The 13,464-nt window shown below is 34.5% G+C and overlaps 2 protein-coding genes across 22 annotated transcripts in view; one reads left to right on the top strand and one right to left on the bottom strand.

The window, feature by feature from the left end:
• The window catches only part of FBXO8 (F-box protein 8), a 45,813-nt gene extending 33,449 nt beyond the window's left edge, over nucleotides 1-12,364 (bottom strand). For both annotated transcript variants that reach the window (XM_035292613.3, XM_008992443.5), the window contains exon 1: nucleotides 12,107-12,364. The gene's annotated coding sequence lies outside the window, so the exon portion shown is untranslated. The remainder of the gene's footprint in view (nucleotides 1-12,106) is intronic.
• A 258-nt stretch (nucleotides 12,365-12,622) lies between these two features.
• CEP44 (centrosomal protein 44) overlaps nucleotides 12,623-13,464 on the top strand; it is a 33,943-nt gene continuing 33,101 nt past the window's right edge. For all 20 annotated transcript variants that reach the window (XM_078366252.1, XM_078366250.1, XM_078366248.1 and 17 more), the window contains exon 1: nucleotides 12,623-12,938. In XM_078366252.1, the coding sequence (XP_078222378.1) occupies nucleotides 12,931-12,938 (8 nt within the window). In that variant the 5' untranslated portion in view covers nucleotides 12,623-12,930. The remainder of the gene's footprint in view (nucleotides 12,939-13,464) is intronic.

Raw genomic sequence — 13,464 nt, 5'->3', positions numbered from 1 at the left:
CAAAACAAAACAAAAGCAATGAGATAATGTAAAAACGACATTATGAACTAATTTGAAGGAAGCTCCTATTGGCTAAACCTGGAACATCAAAATAAAAATGACAGTAATGAATTAACTGTCCCTTGGTATTTGCAGTGGACTGGTAAAATGGCAGAGTATACATCCTCCTGTATCTTTAAATCATATCCTGATTACTTACAATACCCAATACAATGTAAGTGCTATAGAAACAGTTGTTATACTGTATTTTAAAATTTGTATTATTTATTATATTGTTGTTTTCTATTTTTTCTCAAATATTTTCAATTGTTGGATGACTCTGTGCATGCAGATCCACAAATACGGAGGACCAACTGTATAATCCACTACATAAAAAAAGAATCCATGAGTCTATACTCATGATAATCAATAAAAACATAAATAAAGGGAAGAAAAACTCTTTTTAAGAGTGGAATTCTAATTAAAGAAGATAGAAAGAATGATGTGGTTAAAAAAAATTATCATTTTACCATCAGAGAAAGAATAATTAAGGCAAGAATTATCAATGGATGTTGTTTAATCTGGAGTTTGACGAAGAATGGAATACTTACAGAATCCCAAAGTATCTTTCCACATATCAATCATTAATTACAAGAAAAAATAAAGAAATAAGACAAAACATTAACCGAATGATGCAAATGAACATTTACCAATAAGAGGCAAATGCACATCATGTGCCTCCAGACGTGATCCCCTGAGGACATATCAATCATATAGTAGTCCAGACAAAAACCCACAATCTCAGTTTAATAGGGAATATCAGAGAAACTCAAATGTAGTCTGTAAAATAAAAGAATTTTTTTCCTTCAAAAATGCCAATGCCAGGTTGGGAATGGTGGCTCATGTCTCTGATCCCAGTGCTTTGGAAGAGCAAGGCCAAGAAGAGTGCTTGCAGCCAGGCTGGGCAACACAGAGAGCTCGTCTCTCTCTAATATATTAAAAAATTAGGTGAGTGTGGTGGCACTCACCTGTAGTCCTAGCTACTCAGGAGGCTGAGGCAGGAGGATCACTTGAGGCTAGGAATTGGAGGTTCCAGTGAACTAAGATTACACTACTGCATTTCAGCCTGAGTGATGGAGCAACTCTGTCCTTAAAAAATAAATAAATAATGCTAATGCCATAAAAAAAAAAGTAGAAGAAAAGTTTTGGATTAAGAGACTAAAAACATACCACCGAAGTGCAGTATGTCAACAGGATTGGAAAAAAATTGCTATATAGCACATTATTGAGATATATAAGAAACTAGACATATGGGCTAAAGACTAGATAAAAATAGGTGTCACAGCTATCGATATTAAATTTCCTAAATTTGCTAACTGTGAAATGGCTATACAGAAGTATATCCTCATTCTTAAGAAACACACACTGAAGTGTGATGGGGTGATGTATGCAACCTATTCCAAAATGGTTCAGCAAAACAGTAAAATCTATGTCTATATGATAGAATAATAAGGTAATGTGGCAAAATGTTAAAATTTGTAAACCTGGCTATAAAGTATTCAAGGGTTACTTTTATTCTTTTTACAACCTTTTCTGTAACAACGAATCTCCTAGATGTGGAATCCAGGCACGTAAATTTGAAAAAATGTGTGTCTGAGTTTGTGTATTCAGTTTAAGAATTGCTGCCTTAGGGCTCAGTGTAATACAGACTAAAAACCATTACTAAAGAGACAAATACTCAGCATCACAGTATAAGAGCTGCAGGAAACCTACTATTAGAAATCATCAAAATTTTAGTACGAATTATTTTTGCCATTTTTGATAAGAATTTCCTATTTTAAAGGGCAGAGACATTCTTTTTTTATTCTAACAAAGTAGAATAAAAAATCCCTTTAATTATTTCTTGTGTATGGAGATTTAAGCCTTAGAATGAATTCCTGGCTCTGTTCCCTCCTTTTGTACATAATATTATACATACAATATTTATTTACATACTATTTAATAATATAAACATTAAACAATATTATTTTGTGCTACAAACCATTAATTAAATATTTCCTCTTTGCCAAGCACTCTGTTAAGTTTGTTGTTCTCATTTCAACCCTCACAACAACCAATAGGTAGGTGTTATTATGCTAAATTTACAGTTAAGGAAATAGTGGTTCAGAGAGTTAATTTAAGCAAATTTGCTAGAGATTTCACAGCTGGAAAAATGGAAGATTTAGGATTCAAACTCAGGTCTGAGTCCAAAGCTTTTATTCTTAACCCACAAACCATATTTCCAGAACTGTTGGAGCCCATGGATGGCAAAGGCAATTTACCATCTGTTTCTTCATCACTGGTTCTCATCTCTTTTTACCCCAGTCACTGTTTATTACCTCCATGGTTGCCCCCAGCTGCAGCTACTCTTTCAGGGTACTACGGTTCTTGTGGAAAGCACATAGGCTTTGATATGAAAAAAGATCAGGATCAAACCCTAACATGGAATCTGATTAGCCTATAATCTCTGATCCTCATTTTTCTCATTAGTAAAATAATGGATAACAATTCTTATTCTGTGGAACTTGGTGGGGATAAAATTTATGGAACTTAACCCATAGTAGGTAGAGTTTGCAATAAAAGGTAGTTTTGTACTCATCCCTCTTACCGTCTTTAAATAATAACTATCATTTAGGTTCCTTCATTTCAAATTACACCTGACTTCTGTGGATTTAATGACCTGAGTAGTCTTAATCCTGGTCCTAAATTTCATTAATTTAGGATCTGTGAAATTTGGAAAGATGCCCTTTGCTGGGGGAAAGAAATAACAACTAGTAAACGTGTATATAAAGGAAACAGAAGCTGATTTTGCTTAGGCTGATACACTATATATAAAAAAGTATGGCAGAAAAGGTCAAATACTTAGTCATTAGTGATAACAGAATTAGGCACTATCATCGTCTTTAGTCACTACCAATATGTTTCTAGAAATGATAACATTAAGAATTCTTGAGAAGAGTCATGTCAAAGGTCCATTTGGATGTACCACAAAACATGACTGTCAACTGACAAAAAGAAATTTCCACTACAAATCTTTGTAACACCTTCAAATTCTTAGTAATTTGAATTAGTAAGTGTTTTATACATAGCATGCTAATGTTTTAGACCTTTGGAATTCATGCATCAGTTGTTGAGGTCACTATTTTAAAGCATATCTCTTGATTATACTATAATATTTACTCAAACATATGTCCATTCAGATAACATTGGAATTCACTATCACATTAAACTTTTGTCCAATTTTATTTTAAAGTTTGTTTATTAAAAGAAATGAACATTTAAAATATATGTTTAAAATATATGCTTATAGATTTAAATTATACAAGGTAGTCCTTGCTTTGTATAGTTCTGTGCTAATTACTGGTTAACAGCACCAGGGGAATGCACAAACCAAGGCCACAGTTTCAACATGCACTGGTTTCATTTAACAGGGTACCATGCAAAATGACAGCTGTAAGTACTAAAATAAGGAACTGACGCCACACAAGAGGCTACATGAATAAGTCCAGTATCAAACACAGTGCCTTGGCATATAAAGTGCTCAGAAAATATTTGTTGACTGAACAAATGATTAGCAAACACTGATTTTTTAAAAAGTGAGTTAGATGAACCTTGACCTAAGCCTTACACTTTTTACAAAAGTGAACTCAAAATGGACCACGGAGTTAAACATAAAACATAAAACTACAAAAATTTTAGGAAAATACATAGAAGGAAATCTCTGGGGTATATAAGACTAGGCAAAGAGTTCTCAGATATCAACATCAAAAGCATCATCATGAAAGTAAAAACTGATCCAATGGAACTCATCAAAATTAAAAAGTTTTGTTCTTTGAAAAAGTCTGTATTTTAGAAGATGAAAGGACAGCCTACAGACTGAAAAAAAAAAATTTGTAAACCACATATCAGAAGGACTAGTATCTAGAATATATAAACAACTTTCCAAACAACATTTTTAAAAAATCCAATTAAAAAATGGGCAAAAGATATCAACACACATTTCACCAAAGAGGATATACAAATGGCAAATAAGCACATGATAAGATGATCGACATCATTAACCAGGAGAAAGGTGGGTATGGTTATAAAAGTGCAGCATGAGAGCCCGGTTGTGTTACAACTATTTACTATATTGCCTATGGTGCTGGATATGTGAACTTGCACAGAACTTCAAACGCACACACATATATACACTGAGTAAAAATAAAACTGGGGAAATATGAATAACATAGAGGAATTGTATCAATGTCAAAATCGTGGTTCTGATAGTGTATTATAGTTACGAAACTGTTACCAATCAGAGAAACTAGGTAAAGCTTACAAGGGATCACTCTATTTCTAGATACTGCATGTGCATCTACAATTATCTTTAAAACAATTATAGAAGGATGAAAAAAAGTTTAAAAGAGGGCAGGAAATTGCACATTTAAAATGAATGAATTTTATAGTATGTAAATAATACCTTAATGAATCTGTTTTTTAAAAAAAGAATTAGAGAAAAACTCTAATAAATGCTTTAAAGCTCGTGACCAAGGACATGGTAAGTCTAGCTTCATTTCACAAACAGTAACTGTTTTAGATTTCAGGAGTCCAATTAATTGTTAAAAATCTACCACCTATGAATCATCTCTCACGTCATGTAAATTCAGATACATACAGATCAAAAGAAGATAGAATTAAGAAATAAAAATCCTTAATGACACAAATCCGAAATAATGTTTTGACTGCTTACATAGAATGTATCAATAACAGAGTAAGGTAAAAATGCAAAAAGGATCGATATTTGTGTGACTCTTAGTCTAATAAAAAAGAAAATGTAGATACAAAATACATTAATTAGAAAATTAGTATAATTATTTAAAAACAAAGTAATAAGCAAATGTGAATTAATTTGGATTGTGACAAATATTGTATTTCTAATATCTATAGAAAAATGCTTCTACTTATTAAAATATATTAAAAAATCAATAAATTTTATTTAAAATCTCTTAAATTCTTATATGTCCTTGTTTCTATTAAAATAGCAACAGCGATATTAAGAATAATACTTTTATTACACATTGACCAAATATTTATTTGACAGAGCAATTTTTTTTTTCTTTAAGATGGAGTCTCCCTATGTTGCCCCAGCTAAAGTGCAGTGGCTAGATCTCGGTGCCCCACAACTTCCGCCTCCCAAGTTCAAGTGATTTTCCTGCCTCAGCCTCCCGAGCAGCTGGGACTACAGACATGCGCCACCATGCCCAGCTAATTTTTGTATTTTTAGTAAAGACAGGGTTTCACTATGTTGGCCACGGTGGTCTTAAACTCCCGACCTCGTGATCTGCCTTCCTTGGCCTCCCAAAGTGCTTGGATTGAACCACTGTACCTGGCTGACAGAGCCAAGTTTTTTTAAAAAAATCTGAATGTATTTAGGTCTTTTTAGTTTTTTAAAATTAAGTTCTCTAATTTCAGTTTTATTGTGCGAATTTCAGCATAAATAAACAAAACTAAAATCTCTAATGTGGGCCATATACTATAATGTCTGCTTTACATTAATGCAGAAGTTTTCTTTTGACACTACTACTGCGGCAGATGAATTTAAAGGTGGAGTTCCAATTACACTGTAACTTGCTGTATGACCTTAGGTATTTCAAACAAGGTTCTGATCTTTTGTTTCCTATGAAATGGGGGAAATCATTCCTGTTTTACAGGGTGGCTATGAGCCTTAACTAAGAAAATGTATATAAAAGCATCTTTGAATTGGTAAAGCAGTATGTAGTTTCTAAAACAGCTATATTGTTCTAACATAATTTTGGATGTGTTTTTTTTAAAGAAGTAGTTTTAGTCTAAATAAGTCTGTTACAAAAGAGTTTCCGCTTAAAAGCAGTACAAACTATGGATTAACTATAAATAATTATAGAGGCTACATATTTATTAAAATTTATAAGAATAATAATAGTTCCATACTTTTTAATTCTAAAAGATGGTTACATTTCTAAAAGAGATGGTATTTTTGACTATCATGTTTTGTTTCCTTTTCAAAATAGTAGACTACTTCTTAAAAAATAATAAAATACAAATTTTATTAATAGCTGTTGCATCTAATAGAAAGTTTATCTGTAAAATATTAAGTAGCTTTAATCAAACTATCTCTGTGCAACAAGTTAAACACCAAATAAAGTAGTATTCATTAAGAAAAAGAGAACTACTGCTTTTAATAATTTCATGGCACTAAGAACTCAAATGGCACATACCGTGTTGATGATAAATAATGAAGAATGGCTTCTATGCTACGTGGGCATATAAAATCTACACAGTGAAAGATGATGGCAAGAATAGAAAGGAGTCCGAAGGTCTCAAAAGAGCATTCTGCTTTAAATACTTTTGTTTGAAGCAAACCAATTCCATAAAGCTTTTACTGAACACACGGTGTTAAATCATTGGTATGTGATGACTGACATGTGAATAGCCTCATTTAAATACACATTATAAATGATTATTTTTCTTCAGTATTTCTTAGTTGTCTAAATAGTGAAATTTATAAATAAATGTCCTTTCTCAGATAAAGGTTTAAAATTTGCACTAAAACAGCTATCTCTAAAATACAAACTCTACTAAGACTTAAAGATAAGAAAATTCACATATCTTTTAATAAACAATGTTTTTCAAGTAAAAGGTAACAATTCTATTTTTGGTTACTTTAGGTTTTAAAAATCTTTAAATGATAGCATGTGATATTATTCAATGGCATAAGAATGTTGGAGAGTCTATGAAAAAATATTTTCTGAGACATTTTGAATCAAATCAGGACCACAGCATTTATTTCTTCACTTCCAAAAGAACAGACCACCAAAGTAGTTTAGAACAGACTGGGTAGAGAAGTTTTTTAAAAAAGAAAAGAAAAACCTGATAACCAATCACATCTCTAAAATTTAAAGGCAACAACTGTAGAGAAATGAAGGAAGGGTAAGTCCACAAGGAGGTCTTTCTAAGGAGAAAAGGGAAATAGCTAAGTACTAAGAGGTCACAAGGTACATTAAACACATAAAAAGCCACCACTCATTAAATTTAAAGATCTGGTCCTGCAAGAGCCATTTTTGTTACTAAAAGGCATACCATTTGCAGGTTTGGGTTTTTTTAATTCAAAAAGATTTACAATATTACTTTGTTTTCTAAAGGTTTTTTTTTCCCCCATTCTTTAATTTTATTCTATAGTAAGTGTTACCAAAATGGCAGCTAAACAAATGTAACAACTAAGATGTGTTATTTAAATGCAACCAAAAAATCTCAGAATTTTAGGCTTATTCAGTTTCTTTGGTTTTTCAAGAAATGTTCCACTGTCCAACTATTTGAAATTTTAAATAAAAATGTATCATACTTCTCACTGGCATCATTTTTAATTATATCGTTATTACTTAATTGCATTACTATTTCCTTAACATGGCTGTAATCAGCTGCAGTCATGGTAGCATATCCTAACCTACCTTCTCAGTATACACACACTCACCTGCCCGCTAACCACAAAGGCCATTGCTATGAGTGCTGGGGAATTAAAAAACAAAACAAAAGTCGTAACTCTCACTGAATTGCTTTTATACAAATAAAACAAGGTATCAAATTAAATGAATACTGAGGTCAGCCAGAAATAGGGCGAAGATGAGAAATCAGATGAGAAAGCATTTAATAGTGAAAGAGACTTATAGAAAACCTTAGTTTGATTTAGTCTCCTTCCTTAGCCAGTAGTTAGAATCAAACTAGTCGCTAAAATTTTTAAGTCTCAGTTTCCTCCCCTGTAAAATAAGGGTTTTGAAATTGGTGTTCTCTAAGGTCTTCTTTAGCTATAAAATTATATAATTCCAAGAGTAATTACATAAGAAAAAGAAGTAAAAGACATGCAATTGGAAAGAAAGCAGTAAAATCCTTTGTAGTTACCATAAAGATTCTACCAAAAACTTAGAATAAACACATTCAGCAAAGTAGAAAGATACAAAGTCAAGACACAGAAATAAGTTGTATTTCTATACATTTACAATAGACAATCTGATGAGGAAATTAAGAAAATAATATAGATTACAACAGCATCAAAAAAGAATAAAATGCTTAGGTAAAAGACTTCTGGAATGAAAGCTACCAAACACTACTGAACGAAGCGAAAGAGGACAAATGGAAGCCCATCCTGTGATTATGGATTCAAAGACTTAATATTATTAGGATGGCAGTACCACCCAAAGTGATGTATAGATTCAATGCAGCGCCTGTCAAAATTCCAATGTTTTTGCATTAATAGAAAAAAAATTCTAAAATCCACATAGAATCTCAACCTCTAATAGTCAAACCAAACTTGAAAAAGAAGAACAAAGCTGAAGCCACACTTTCTGATTTCAAAACTTTTTACAAAGCTACAGTAATCAAAACAGTGTCATACTGGCATAAAAACAATTAAACAGACCAATGAAACAGAACAGAGAATCCAGAAATAAACCCTCACATATATGGTCAAAAGGTTTTGACTAGGGTGTCAAGATGATTTAATGGGGGAAAGGACAGTCTTTTTAATGAATGGTGCTCAGAAAACATCCACATTCAAAATAATGAGGTTGGAACCTTACCCAACAGTATACCTGAAAATTAACTCAAAATAGTTCAAAGACTTAAATCTAAGACATAAAACAATAACACTCTTAGAAGAAGAAACAGGGCAAGAGGCTTACAACACTGAATTTGGCAACGATTTCCAAAGGCACAAGCAACAAAAGAGGAAATAGACCAACTGAACATCATGAAAATTAAAAAAAAAATTGTGCGTCAAAAGACAGTATTAATAGAGTAAAAAGGCAACCCACAGAATGAGAGAAAATATTTGCAAATCATGTATCTCATATCTATAATTAACAGATAACTTATAACTCAACAACAAAAACATAATTAAAAAATAGGTAAAGGACTTGAAAAGACATTTTTCCACAGAAAATATACAAATGTCCAATAAGCACAGGAAAATACACTCAACATCACTAATCATTAGAAAAAGACAAACCAAAGTACAATGAGATACCACCTTATATCCATTAAGATAGCTACCATCGAAAAACAGTAAGTGTTGACAAGGATATGGTGGAACTGAAACCCTTATGTACTGTTAATGTGAATGTAATATGGTACAGCCTCTATGGAAACAATATGGAGCTTCCTAAAAATAAAAATAGAATTACCATGTGATCCGGCAATTCTACTTTCAAGTATATACCCAAAAGAACTGAAAGCAGGATCTAGAAAAGATATTTGTACAACCTTGTTCATAGCAGCATTATTCACAACAGCTAAAACATGGAAGCAACCCAAGTCTCCATTAACAGATAAATGGATAGGCAAAATGTGGTCTACATATATAATGGAATGTTATGTGGCATTAAAAAGAAAAGAAATTCTGGCATATGCTACAAGAGAGATGAACCTTGAGGAGATTATGCCAAATTAAATAAGCCAGTCAAAAAAAGTCAAATACTGGATAAGCCCATTTATATGAGGTACTAAGAGTACTCAAAAGCAGAAACAAAAAGGAGAATGGTGATTGCGAAGGCCTGGGAATGTGGCAGAGAAGTGATTGTTTAATAGGTATAGAGTTTCAGTTTGACAATATCAAGAGTAATGAAGCCTGATGGTGGTGACGGCAGCACAGTATTAACTGTACACTTAGAATGGTTAAGATGCTAAATTTTGTTATGTGTATTTTACTACAATTTAAAAATTGAAAAAAATAATTATGTGATTCTATAAAAATGAGGGAAAAATGAAAAATAAATCCATAAAATGAAGAGATGATGGTGTGTGTGTATGTGTATATACCATCTGCCCTTTCCTTCTCTTTTTTCCCTATATTCATGACTTCCACAAATCACTACTCCATATAGGGTCTCTCCAAGCTTGGCTTACTTGCTAAAATCTGGTTCCTTCATTCAGATAGCTTTTGAATCCTATGCAATCTATTCTGGAAAAATATACAAATTGCTGACTACATAAACTCCCTAAAGCTGCTGCCTAAACTCCAAACCACAAATATTTTTAATCTCTATATTGCTATAAAGTATTTGCCCCAGACTCAGCACAGTGACTCACATCTATGATTCCAGAACCTTGGGAGGCTGAGGACAGAGGATTGCTTAAGCTCAGGACTTCAAGACCAGCCTGGGCAGCACAGTCAGCAAAAAAATTTAAAAAATTAACCACACGTGATGGCATGTGCCTGTGGTCCCAGGGACTCAGAAGGCTGAGGTGAGAGGGAGAATGCTTGAACCTAAAAGGTCAAGGCTGCAGTGAGTCTTGATCACACCACTGCACTCCAGCCTGGGCAACTGAGTAAAACTCTGTCTCAAAAAAAAGTACTTGCCCCAAATATGATATACATTTATTCAAGTCAGCCAAAGATGTTTTAGTTTACTAAAGAGCTATGTCAAGGAATTTGTCAGAAAAACAAAACCATGCAAGAGAAATGAAAAAGAAACAGTGAACATAGATTTCCAGAAATAGATGTATTTCATTTAAATTGTTTAAAAATGTTATTTACGTAAAATAATTCAAGAAAAAGAAACACAAGTTAAATGCATAATTCTTAGATTTCAGTATTAATAATTTTGATGCAGTATCATGAGTCAGTCAACGGAATAGTGTCAGTTTCCAAATTTCAATCAAGACAGAAAAAATTACTTGTACATTAACGGTTGTTTAAATAATGAACCAAAGTTACAAGTCTGAATGACTAATTTCAACACACTGTGATTAAAAGATTTGGTAATTCCATGTTTTCATACTGTAAAATAAGGAAAATATCTTTTAACCTAGCAATAGTAAACACACAAAACATTCCCCATTAAACTGATCCTATGTAATAAATTATGATCAACGTTTTGGCTTATCTAGAAGTTATTAGAATACAATATTTTGTGGGGGGAAGTATTTCAATTGATCCAAGGGCCCCAAGTAATATTAATCGGCTGTAACTTATTATTAAATGAAGTTACACTGCACCCTAATTCCTGACATACATGTTTTTTGTTTTAAGCTGGGGTAAATTTGGGGGTAATTTGTTACCCAGCAATAGACAACTAATGAAGTACCTCATCAGACATATTGTCAGGTTAATTGGCTAATGACAAATTTCTGACCTAATATGAAAAAAAAAACAAAACAAATTACTCCGAATTTTGAAACCTACCCTATTTTGTATCATTTTTGTGAGGGGTAGAGTTGAGGAGTGTATAGAGCTCCTACCTCAGAAATATATTACTTCAAACTTTAAAGGAGGGGAAAAGAAAGCTGAAATAGAAAACATAAATTGTCTTCACTTTGCAGTAATAAAAATATGATATATTCATTTGAGGAGATACACCTAGGACCCTTAAAAATGAGTATTTTACTTATAAAACAAGTAGAATCAATTATTTTATTAGTAAATTCATACAGAACCTAAAAATAAAACTAAAAAAAAAAATTAAATGACTGAGGACTGGGATCCATTTATGTAATTTTACCAAATAAGTATTATTCATTGAGAACCTACTATGTAAGAGATTAGAACCCAGTCGCTGAGAAACAAATAAAAGACAAGTTTGCCAAGTTTTATAACTGAAGTTTGACTACTGTAGCAGTTAGCAATTCATCGTGATCCTAACTATACTTGGATTTGCATTCATATTACTGGAAAGTGGTAAAGAACCAAAAACTGTGCCTAGGAATCCAAAATAACACTGCACCCGAAAACCAACACTTGGACCTGAAGAACGTAACCCTTGCCGTTTCTCAGCTTTATTTCATAATGACGCTGGGTTACTTACTTGGAGTCCTAAACCGACCTACAACCCAATGGCCTAGAAACAGAGCACACTCAGTCCCGCCTCTTGACACCGATTCCTCACTTTAATGAGCCACCACCGCTGTCACTCAACATGCTTTGCACTGTCATTGGTCACAAACTCTTGCTGGTCGGCTCTTGCTGGTCGGCCAGTTTCGGTCAACTGGCAAGGAATAGGTTGTCTTTATTTTCGAGAAAAGTGAAGGTGAACAGGGAAAAGAGGCAAGAGATCTGAAATATGTAGGTTGACGCTTGTACCTGAGTGACCTGCGATCTCCACCGCCGCCGCGACGAATCGGCCTCTGGGCGGGGGCTTTTAGCCAAAAAGAAAACGGCTCAGCCGGGAACTGGTGCCCAGGCCATGGAGAAGCCGGTTCAAACTTTACTTGTCCACACCGGTGGAGGTGACCGCGACGAGAGTACCAGAAACAGCACTACAACCCTCAGAACTCAGGGTACCTCCAGATGCAGGAGCCAGAACTGCCGACCGTCCGAGTTCTGACGTTTCCTATTGTTGCCGGAAGTGACGTTGTCTCCGACTCTTAACACGAACGCATTTTTATCTCCGTTGTTTACGATTCTCTATAGATTCGTTGTTTCTCACTTCGCAGCCTCAGCCACTCTGACCATCAAGGTCAGAAAAACTTCTAAGCTGCCAGTTAGAATTGGACTGGCCATTAAGGAAGCTCTCCGCAGAGTCATTCTCCACAGTAGTCTTGACGAACGCGGTGTGGAATCTGCAGCTAGGAATCCTGGAGCTCAGAGAAGCCCTCTGCTTAGGAGGTGCTGCCGCAGTGCGTGGCGGGCGGGAACCCACAGTTCCAAATACAAACGGTCGGCGCGAGAACCGCGTCTGGGCGCAGGCGCCAGGTTGTTGAGGCTTGTTGCGGGAGGCTAGACTCTGGTGACTGTCTGTGGTTGCATATGCTCCCTTCTCCTCTCCCTGTCGTGCTGGGCCTTTGAAACCCGCTTCTTGACTGGTGGATACTGCGTGAGCCCTGAGGAGCCGGCAAAGCAGCACTTTTTATTGGGCAGAGGTCGCCTCTCTCCGCCGCTCTTACAGAGACCCCGGGCGGGGACGAATGACCAGGTCCGCCTTTTTATCCTTCTAAATCAAGTGGCGGGAGGGGAGCCTTGCTTACATACCCAATTACTGTATGGTTTTAGTCACAGTGAAGTGGGGAGTATCGTAGCAGCTCATCCTGTCAGAATTAGGTTGTGACTTAGGGCTGGAAAGTTATAGACTTACTGGTTCCTATCGGATGCTCTGAGATGAGGATGACAGGACAGCTGTTCGTGTTTTTCTTGCTTGCATTTCCCCAGCTTTTCAAATATTTCTCCACCTTTGTTGAAGACTACAGATTTTCCCCTCACTATATAAAGTTAATATTGAAATTGTTATTCTCTTTTACTCTGGACTTACGGCTATGGTAGACACCACTGACCAAGGTCGGAGGTGTGATGACCATTTCATATTTACATTTGCAGTTTAAAAAGTCTGTGTTTTGAGACCTAGATGGAGTTTATAAAAACCAGTTAAAATGTCATCAATTAATGTATGTAAGCTGTACAAGTAGTGGATACCAATTAGTCCATTCATGTCTTGCTCCCTGAAG

This window comes from Callithrix jacchus, chromosome 3 (assembly GCF_049354715.1).
Source record: "Callithrix jacchus isolate 240 chromosome 3, calJac240_pri, whole genome shotgun sequence".
Lineage (NCBI taxonomy): Eukaryota > Metazoa > Chordata > Mammalia > Primates > Cebidae > Callithrix > Callithrix jacchus.
This window is presented reverse-complemented; position numbering and strand designations above follow the sequence as displayed.